The sequence below is a fragment of the Lepidochelys olivacea genome, assembly GCF_965140295.1.
Source record: "Lepidochelys olivacea isolate rLepOli2 genome assembly, chromosome: 27".
NCBI classification, from domain to species: domain Eukaryota; kingdom Metazoa; phylum Chordata; order Testudines; family Cheloniidae; genus Lepidochelys; species Lepidochelys olivacea.
The window spans coordinates 16,711,331-16,721,746 of record NC_140437.1 but is presented as its reverse complement, the minus strand read 5'-3'; the positions used below and the strand labels follow the sequence as shown (position 1 = coordinate 16,721,746).

The following is a 10,416-nucleotide window of genomic DNA, read 5'->3' as shown; positions in this document are numbered from 1 at the left end:
CCTCCTGCAGCCTGTTGTGTTTTCCAGTGGAAAACAAACCAGGCCTGGACCTCACCGGCCGCCCAGAAACAACGAGCTGCTTCCGAATCTATCTGATCCGCCCCTGACTTCCACAGGGACGTGCCCTGAAACTCCAGACCTCCAGCAGGGAGTGGGGCCCGCTCACAGGCTCCCCGTGACCGGTCATTGGCAGAGATCGCCACAGGCAGGGAGCCCAGGTCAGACATTTCAGGCCCTGTATACGACTCTCCGGACAGGGAGAGCCTGTCTCCAAATGTACCCTCTGCCTGCCTAGATACACCCTGGAACCCGCACCCCCAGCCGGAGCCCTCACCCCCTCCTCCACCCCAACTCCCTGCCCCAGCCCAGAGCTCCCTCCCGCACTCTCCACCCGCCATTTCTGGCCCCACCCCAGAGCCCGCACCCCCCTCCCGCACCCCAACCTCCTGCCCCAGCCCAATGAAAGTGAGGGAGGGGAGGGGAGGGCGAGCCACCCAGGGAGGGGGAATGGAGTGAGCGGGGCCGGGGCCTCAGGGAAGGGGCGGGGCAGGTGTCCGGTTTTGTGCAACTAGAAAGTTGGCAACCCTCGACACAACACACGTCGCCTGGCCGTTAGAGGGGGCGGGAGAGCTCCAGGGGGGCCAATCCCCACCGCCCGCTGTCCGGCTGCTCCCGCAAACCAGGGCTTTGCAGGGGAAACTTTGCCTTAGCTCTGCAATAAGAAGGAAGGTCCTATTGTGGGGGGGCGACAGCGTTCCTGGGCTGTGCTGAGAAATAACCCTGCGACTCCCCCCGCCCCGTACGTGCTCATGGCTGCCTGTAATGGCACTGCTGTGAGGCTGAGCGCTGGGGCCTCGCTGCATGTGGGGGGGGCCAGCTCCACGCAGCCCAAAACCAGGCGGCCGGCCTCAAAAACGGCGAGGCTGGCTTAAAAAAAGGGAGATCTAAAAGAGATCGATTTGGGTCTCGTTTTACTTGTCTTCTGGGTTTGCAGCCTTTCGGGTGCCCCTGGGTCAGCGTTCAGGCTTTCCCCTGCAGCCAACAGGGCGAGAAATGTCCCGCTTGTTAAGGCCCACCAGAGTTCTCCCCAAATCGCATGACTGCGGGGACTCTGAGAGGCAGATCTCATGGGGCTCACAGTAAGTGCGAGCGACGAGCCAGGAAAAGCTGGAGAGGGATCTTGTGTCCTTTGCTACCTGCCTCCCTGAGACCTTCTCAGACGTCTCCTGTCACCCACCCCACATGCTCCCACCCACATGTATGTCACTGACACAGATACACACTGCCTTGTGTGTCAACAGGCCACATCAACACAATCTAGGAGCTCGGGCACATCACAACAAGGGGGCCTCTCCTGGCTCACCCCCCCAATCACCCACACATGAACTGCCTGGTGGGCAGCCCATTAGTATTCCTCTTGGGGAGGGCTGGCACTCCCCTCCTCCCTAGACAGGCAGGTGTGGCAGCAAGGTCCCCCCCTCCCCAGTACTTACCTGACCTGCTGGGGTGTATCTGTTTGGGGCGAAGGGGAACAGGCCCACTGCACGCGTCTCTTCCTGCCATACAGAGTCCTCTGCTGGGTGGGGTTGGCAGGGCCCCCAGAGTGGCAGGGCCTGGAGTTAACACCCCATTGAAATGAGCGGAGCAGGCCCCCCTGTCCGAGCTCTTGTTTCAGGCTGTCTGAAGACTCAGGAAGATCTCACTGCATCCGTAAGTAGCACTTGGGTCATATCATTGCGCGTTTCTCTGCCATCATGAGGGTTAGCAACTTACTTCTTCTTCTGCCAAATGAAAGCGGAGATTCGGATGCAATGACATGGCTCCCAGTGCTGGGGCCCTAGATACAAGCCTGTAGTTCCCACGCCTTAATCTGGCAGGCACAGGAGAAGGCATGGGAATGCAGGGAAATCCTAGCACACCATATGGTGAAACCACATTGAAAAAATGGGGGCAGTAGGGGGTAGGGCTGCGAATCCAACAGTCCTGCAGCCACCCTGAGCGGGGCCATGACCCGGCATCTAATATGAGGCAGATACTTCGCGGCAGCACTGAGGCGACCCTGGGGGCCTGTGTCTGTTGCTCTCCATCATCGGACTTTGGCAAAGTGATCGAGAAAGAGCCTCTCCTTCCCTCTGGCTGCTGCAGCACATTCCCGCGCCTGCCCCGGAGACAGCCCCAGGGCCAGCAAAGCCACAAATCCACGAAGCCCCCGCTGGCTGGGGCAAGCGAGAGTAAAGTGGGAAGTTGTGCGGGGTGAGGGGGGTCACACCGGGAGGCTGGCCAGGGGCCGGAGAGGCTGAGGGGTAACATACCCCTGAGTGTGACGTCCCTACAGTTACTCGTTGCTAGTGGTCATGTTGGCCTGGAGGCCTAGCCCCCACCCCTCTTTCAGCCAGGGCGGCCCCTGTCCATGCACAGAGCCCAGGGTAGAATTGCAGTGTCGGAATCAAGGGGCCCGCGGGCAGGGGGTGCAGGGCAGAGCAGCTCTGAGGCGCAGAGGGAGCGAGGGCATTAGCACATCTTGGCATCCCCCGAACCCAGCGAGGTTTGTTTGTGGTTGTGTCCCCTTCCTTTCCACTCAGAAACAGCACCAATGGGTTGGCTCGGCCCCGGCCGGTCGCCAAAGAAATCTCCCTGTCCCCCGTTTACCACCAAGTCACTCTCGCACGCCGTCCACGGACTGGTGGCAATCCACGTCACCCTTCAGCTCCGGGCTTCCCGACAGCTTGATGCCAGTTTTCCGGTCCACGCACCAACACTTCCCACGCTGCCCGTCCAGGGCTGGGTGGCACTGCAGATGGGAAAGGAGGCTCTGGTTAGTCCGTGCCGCGCTGGCAGAGAGACACGTCCAGCCCTGGGCTGGCAGAGGGGCACGTCCGGCCCTGCCCTGGCAGAGAGGCACGTCCGGCCCTGCCCTGTGAGCATGGGGAGCCGAGTCCAACAATACAGCCAGGGCCGTTCTCTACTTTCTAGACATGATGGGCTCAGTACAGGGTCCATTGACTTCAGCAGGCTCCCGATGAACCCGACAGACTGCACCTTGCTGGCCCAGGCCCCATAGTCCCACTGGTTTCAAGGAGGGACTAGAACCCGCGCCAGGTGACGTGCTGGGCAGAGCCACTGTGGGCCTGAGGCAGAAGTGATGCTGAACGGAGGAGGTGGCTCTCTGCAGCACCGTTCGGGCTAGTGGCGAATGGATGAACTGGCCCAGGCGGGTCAAACGCCTCCCACCATGTGGGTGCTCCCAGTGGTTCTTTGCCCAGCTTTTGCCCCTTCCGGGAGAGGATCCCAAAGCACCCTCTGGCGATGATTAATTCATAGCCTGGCAAACCCTCTGCGAGGCAGGGGTGCGGGCACCGGGGTCCCCTTTGGAGACAGGAAGACCGGGACCCGTGGAGGTGAAGGCTATGTTTTCCGTGGTCATCTCCACTAAGTTTGGGGGCCTGACTTGAGACCTCTGGGGCCTGGCTTTCCAAGGGGCCAAAAACAATGAGCTGCGGATGCTGAACACCCCAAATTAGGGGCTGTAGCTTGGTCCTCGGTCACCCAGTTGGGCTAGAACCCAAGAGTCCAGATTCTCATGCCTGTGGGTCAGCCACAGCCTTAGCTATACAATGGGTGTGTGCCCCTCTCCGGCTGCCCTTGTCCCCGACACCCAGGCTGGGGATGCTGCTGGCAATGGGGGCGCAGGCCGTACCTGTTTGGGGTGGAAGTTCCCATTGCGATCACAGTTCGGGATGGGGATGATGTACAAGTCCTCGTGGGTGCGGGTCTGGGATGCGGCCAGCCTCTCCAGTGCTCGGTGTAGCTCGCTCTGACACGACCCCTGGGCCTGCACAGAAAGCATTGATCGGAGCCCAGCTCAGGGGAGGAAGAAGACCCCCTCCCTCATTCCGCCTATACAGGCTGGAGCCATCCTCTCCCATCAATGGCCAGATACCCACCAAGTGGCAGTGAGCTTCCTCCCTGGAGGAGGGGATGGCTGCAAACACCACCCCCCCTCAGCATGAGAGTAAAATCCCCCTGGGTGTTTGGAGAGCCCCACTCCCTGCTTTAGCCCCTGTAATGCCTGGGGACCAAGGGGACATTGCTCATTTCCCCTTGGTCGGGGTCGGTGTTGGGGGAGCGCGCACAGCCCACCCCAGTAGCGAATTTCCTTTTCTGGGGTGCAGTGAGCAGTGAAAAGCTAGTCCCCGGGTTAACAGGATGGTGCAGCCCTGGCAAACCAAAGCTACCCCATGCTGGCTGCTTGCACGACAGACCTGCCCACTGGTCCCCGCTCTGCAGCCCCAGACCCCAGTCACTTGCTGGGCACTGAGAGGCCCCAGGGGGTGAAGGGAGTGGATCACAGGCCCGCGCAGCAGCTGCCCCCAAGCCAAAGGGAGTGGGCTGCCAGGGGAGAGGAAGGGGCATCTCACTATCTGCCTCGTCTCCTCCCGATGATGCGAGTTCCCGTTGCTCCTCATCTTCACGCCGCTGTTCACCCGGTCGCGGGTTTTTGCCTGCTGCTTCAGGAGACATTTCCTGTCCTGGATGCTACATGGGCTGAAGCTGTTGTTGGGGTGGTCGATCTCCTCCTTATCTGCAAAATCGGAAAGCCAGGGAGAGAGGGGAGCTGTGATTCGGGCTGGCTGGGGCAGGAGCCTCGCGGAGCGATACCCAGGGACTGGGGACAGCTCTGCCCCTGGCCAGCTCCCCCTCCCTGCACATCCCTGCCCCCGCCCTGCCTGGAGGCGTCAGGTAAGTTGGGCGATGGCCCTGGTGCAAAGCTGCAGGGAGTTTGTTACAGGATTGACTCAGCACGTGGCTCCCAGGTGCACTTAATATGCTTTGCACAGGGCCCCCGGGCGCACGGATAGCGAGGACAGGGCGTCTGCTCAGATTCTCCCCGAATGCCCCAGCCATGCAGCATGAGAGCCCAACGGTGCTGAGCCGCACCCAACGCAGTGCTGCTGGGGCCGCATACCCTGTCAGGGAAGCCTGGGCCAAGCCTGGTTCGGTGGAGCTTGCTCCTGTCTGTGGTTCTGCACCGGCAGCTGGTGGTGACCTCTGTGAAATGAAGCCCCAGGCCAGCTCCAAGCGAAGCCTTTGCTACAGACACCCGCATTCGCGTGTTGGTCCCACTCGACGAACGCCCCCATCGAAAACCTCACCCCCGGGAAGTGCCCCAGCGGGGCCATCCCAGCAGAGCCCCAAGCTGGAGGAGTCCCAGGGATTCAGCAAAGCCCTGACGTACAGGGGTCACGGACGTCAGCGCCTGGCTGGACCAACCTTCCCACCTCCTGTTGGGGGTGAGGCGTGGCCAGACTGGAAGCGTTGCTCCAGCCCCCCGGGCGCGCTGCCTTCCCCGGGGTCACACGCGCAGTGTCAAAGCAGGACAGAATAACACGAGACTTTGACTCAGATCGTTACACGGGGCTGTGGCTGGCCATTCCCTCTTCCCCGCTGGGTGAAGGCCCAGCCCGTTAAACCAAGCCCAAATACCGCGCCTTAACGGGGATAGAGAAGCTGGCAGCATGAGCTGCTTTCCCAGCCGCCTACAGACACTAGTGCGGAGCTGGGCTGGCTCCTCATTCACCGGCCAAGACGAGGGATTTGTCCAGTTCCACCAAACCAACATTTCTTGCCTAAATGTCACCCAGCCGCTTCATAAGTTCAGAAACCTTGGTTGCTTTTCATGGCACTTCAGGCATTTCCACCTCACCTTTCTGACTAGTCTCACTGATCTGTATTAAATTCGGGCCAGGTGTGGACAGACTCAGGAAGAAGAGTCTAAACAGACAAAGAGGCCGGAGAAAGCCAGGATCCTTCTCCCCATTTCATAGATGGGGGAACTGAGGCACAATGAGATTACGGACACACCCAAGGCCATACATTGAAACAACAGCACAGATGGGACTAGAACTGAGGTCTCTTGAGTTCCCGAGCAGGGCCACAGTGCTCGATGGCACGTAGCCAGGGCGTGTCGGCCTGTCTAGCTGGGCGTGTCTCTGTCCCCCCATCACTGCAGTAGCCACACAACTCACACACTTTATTTATCCAAGACGGCAGCTCGGTGCCCGTATCCCCATTGGAACTGCAGCAGCCGACGAAGCAGGAGGGAAAAGCTGGGAACTGATGCACCAGTGAATGCCAGGTTAGTGCCCCGGCACTGGGCCTTTCTTCCTCTCCATAACTCTGAGGCCATCCTCCTCTTCGTTCTTCCAGCCATTGGCTTGGAGGGAAATTCACCAGGACGGGATGCAGGAAATGTCCTTTTCCCTCCTGCCCAGCTTTTGTTGTGGCCCCTGCGGGGAGCTTGGTGCCAGTGAGTTTGTTTCCATGCAAATCTTCCTAGTGCCGCTTGTCACTGCTGGATTTTCCCAAGCTGCCTGCCACGGTGCCCAGCAGCTGCCCGGCCTGCCTCTCCAGAACGACCACGCCACTCGCTCAGGGGCACCTCCCCAGCAATCCCGACTGCAGCCCAAAGAGACAGTTTCATAAGCAGCAGCCAGCTCTGGCCCCCAGCCCCACTCCGAGCTGGCCCACTGACAGCCCCCTTCTGGGCGAGTTCCCGGCTCCGTTTCTGTGCCCAGTTCGTTCCCTCCCACCGGGACTCCAAAACGCTTTTGCACTCGAGCCCTTTTCCAAAAGGGCTGAATAAAAGTTTCCATCCATTATGTAAAAGTTGGCCTTGCTCCCGGGAATGTACGTAGGATACAAATGGGTTCGCACATCAGCCCCTCTCCGGAGCAGCCTCAGCAGTTCAGCGTAACCTGCCCCTTGTGCAACCATGGCGGGGCAGGGGGGCATCAATAGTGCCTGGCTTAAAACTGTCTTCTCCCCAATCAGCATCCCTCCTCCAGCTCCCCATACGGCCGCTGCTACCTCCACCCCCACACCTCTCCCCCAGGCCCCTCTCGCTGCCTGGCCCCAGCCGCTTGTCAGCGTTGACTGTTTTTAAATGACAAGCTATAAAGACACAGTGTTTGCCAGCCTGGTTGGTTACTGTGGGGTGGGGCGTGATGCGTGGTGGGTTTCAGTCATTGGTTTGTTGTAGGGCTGCACACCGGTGCTGTTTTCATGAGAGAGGAGCTGCTCGGGTGTGCTGGGCTGCATACCGGGGTTTGTTACTGCAGGGCTGCATGTAGGTGTTGGGGGTTTTTAGCGGTAGTTGTTCGGGGTGCTGCGTGGCATACCTGGGTTTGTTATTGTAGGGTCCCCTGTGACGTATGCTGGGCTTTATTATTATTGGCTGGCTGATGACAGCTAGCCCCCAAAGAGGGGCTGTCCCAGTGACCCCACCCCCATCCTCCCATGCACCCCACCCTTCCCTCCTGCCCTCTAGGGACGGAGAACGTCCCATCCATGAGGACCCAGAGCTTTCGCTGGGGTCCCCTGTGCGATATCCCGCGTCAGCGCTGACATCCTGCATGTGGCTCCCTCCCCATGCCAGCAACATTCCCCCACCACCACCAACATCCCCCCACCCCCGGCTCCGGAGGCCCCTCGGGCCAGGCGATGTGTCCGCAGCTACGGCCCAGCAGCTCCCTTTGCTAACGGAAGCTGGGGCCCGTGGCAGGACCCCGTCTGACAGGAAAGGCACGGCAGGCTCTGTGCAGCGCCAGGACCCCCACCCCACAGGCCGGCTGGGACAGTCTCTCCGGCTGGCGTTTCCCCAAGAGATCTGTCACTACCCGGGATGGTAACCACAACAAACTCCCCCTCCCTGGCCCCCCACCTCTATGTCTACCTGCTAGGCCCGAGCGGGCAGCAGGCCAAGGAGACAGCTACACTTTCCTCACTTTGCTCTGGGTGCACCCAGCAAGGTGGCCGGGAGGCCAAAGAGGGATCTGCTCAGGGGCCCCTGGCATACCCCTCGCCCAGGGCATCTCGGTGGCCCAGGCTGATCCCCGCTGGGAAAAGGGTTTAATGCCAGCACATTGCCCGTCCCACGCATCCCTGATCCGAATCTGGATTGGCCAGATCTCGGGGCGCTCTTGGGACGAGCGTTTCCCCCGTGCCTACACAACCCCACGGACTGAAGTGGAGTGACGCCGGCTGCCACCACCGCTGTATTTAAGCCCTGCACTGAATGGGACGCGGCTTCGCTTGCGCCCGCTGGCACGGTCGGCGGGTGCCATGCGGGCTGCGCTGGATGAGTTTGGCAGGAAGGAAGCATGGCCTGGTCTGGCCCTAGAATGGCTGGAGTCCTGCCAAGAGGAGAGCAGCAACAGCTGAACACGGCTCCTCCTTCAGCTCACGCGGGAGCTGCTTCCAGACCCAGAGCTCACAGGTTTAAGTCCCAGGTAGGGACTGACTCCTCGGAGAAAAGCCGCGCAGGCCAGAGCTCTTCCGCTGGGCTCCCAAATTCTGGAGACCTGGAGGTTTTAGAAACCCCCAAGTTTCTCCAAAAAAGGGAGACGCCCCAAATCAGGGGCCACCTCTGAAAAGTGAGGCCCGAAGGGCCATGAGATCCTCCAGCTGGGCTGCACTAACGAGGCAGGAGGTGGCAAATCGTCCACCTTCCCAGCCCCGGCGGCTTGCGGCGGACCCAAGACCGTGCCCATCCATGCCAGGGCGGGTGCCTGGAGCGATGCTTCTGTCCTATTCGCACCTGGGATAAAACAAGGACACCAACCGGAGGCCTAACGGGCATCGTTACACAGTAACGAGCTCCGGCCCCCTGCCTGCCTAGATGGCTCTCTCAGTGACGGGCTGATTCAGACCCCCCCTTCCCCGCTTTCGTTCTAGCACTTTATCCCTGCGGCATGGAAAGCTGGCGCCGGTCTCCGCCAGGCCCTGCACATCAGCTCCTTTCCCTGGCCCAGCCTTTCGCTCTGGAAATGCACCGTGTCCAACGAGCTCAAGTTTCACTGTCTGAGCTGCAGCGACATCGAGAGTCCTGAGAGCCAAGAGGGACGGGCTGGCCGGCTGAGCACGGCCTCGGGCTCAGGGGAGTGCTGCCCGCTGCTGGGGGAGCGCTGTGGGGCTGCCCTTCCCCAGTGATGTCCTGCGGCGGCATGAAGGGCGAAGGGCAGCCCCAGCGCACCCACCAACCAGCCCAATAAGTGGCCCTGAACTTTCATCGACCTTTTGGGCGGGGTTCACAAAAGTTCAGTTAAACTACCCCCCCCCCCACCTCAACCCTCCCCCCGGTTCCTTTCCAGTTTCACTGTGGCCTCTGCACCATTAGTGCCCTGCTCTGGGATGCCAGACACAGTGAGGCCAGATCCACTAATACTTCCCCTTACAAAAATACAGCCTGGCTGGACGGTGTAAGGCCTCTGGGGCTTCCCTCGGGATCCCAGGAGTTTGGAGCCACCACCTGGATCCCGCTGCACCACACTGGCCATCCCTCAGGCAGGACACTGCAGCATTCGAGGAGGTGCGGGGAAGAGGAATGAGAATGATCAGGGCCTGAAAAGACTCTCCCAGAAATGTGATTGAAAATATTGGGATCATTTGCCTTAGAGAGGACACAAGAGGGGACTGGGAAATAGTGAGTAGTCTAGAGAAGGGAGGTCTGGACTTTCTGCTCTCCCGGTCTCACAACCCAGAAAGAAGGGACCGTTCAATGAACCAGAATGGGGGGCCTTTCCAAACCAATGCAAGGAAATACTTCACAGAATGCATAATTAGACGGCGGGACTCATTGCCACAAGATTTTTGAAGCCAAGATCTTAGCAAGATTCGACGAGGGACTAGACCAGTACCTAGCTAATGAGAGCGATTGTAGTAAATCCTATAACAAGAGCTTTAGAAAGGATATTAAACCTCCTGCTCCGGGGTTTGTGCTGCTCTCTAACTACAGGGGTTAGAAACAGAGGCTGTTGACTGCAGGTCTCTGGCACGTTCCTCTGACGCTCGTGGTACTGGCCAGATGGGATCCTGCCCGGGATGGGCCTCAGGCCTGAGCCAGGGCAGCGAACAGACGGGCCTATCAAATGGGATGGGAAGTTTAGATTCTCTTGTGCCGCTGTGCATGACAGTAGATTGGCCTGGCCTAAGCCCCCCACCCCTGCTGCTCAATTATCTCTGGATATTGCTTTGACGTGTGCTTACAGTGCACGCCCATGGGTACACACGCACGTGCACCCAGGCATGCACAGTCCTGTGGAAACCAAGGACATCAACAGTCACGGAACGTGTGAGCCCCCTTCGCTCGCCCTTGGGGGAAACGCCCCTAAACCCTTTGCCGCTCACTCAGCGTCCTCCAGACTCAGCGAACATCGGCTGGGCTGGGATTCTGACCTCAGCGCCGTTCCCATGGGCCCTCTCCACCTTCTCGCCAGACCAGCCAGTTGGCAGCAGGGCAGCCCATCCTCTGGGCTCTGCCTCAGTCAGACGCTCCGACATCCCTCCCCACTGTCGGGGGCGCTGCTGCTCAGCCCAGGTCCAGCTGCTTTGCCAAGGGGGCAGGCGCCGGAGGCCAAA

At 60.1% G+C, this 10,416-nt stretch overlaps 1 protein-coding gene across 2 annotated transcripts in view; it reads right to left on the bottom strand.

Annotated features, from left to right (window-relative positions):
• Nucleotides 1-954: 954 nt before the first annotated feature.
• The window catches only part of IGFBP4 (insulin like growth factor binding protein 4), a 29,688-nt gene continuing 20,226 nt past the window's right edge, over nucleotides 955-10,416 (bottom strand). The window contains exons 2-5 of one of the 2 annotated variants that reach the window (XM_084615912.1): nucleotides 4,419-4,582; nucleotides 3,698-3,832; nucleotides 2,650-2,791; nucleotides 955-1,781 (exon numbers count right to left, since the gene is read on the bottom strand). In XM_084615912.1, the coding sequence (XP_084472038.1) occupies nucleotides 2,657-2,791; nucleotides 3,698-3,832; nucleotides 4,419-4,582 (434 nt within the window). In that variant the 3' untranslated portion in view covers nucleotides 955-1,781; nucleotides 2,650-2,656. Of the gene's footprint in view, nucleotides 2,792-3,697; nucleotides 3,833-4,418; nucleotides 4,583-10,416 lie in introns of both variants that reach the window. The other variant, XM_084615911.1, reaches the window with a different exon arrangement.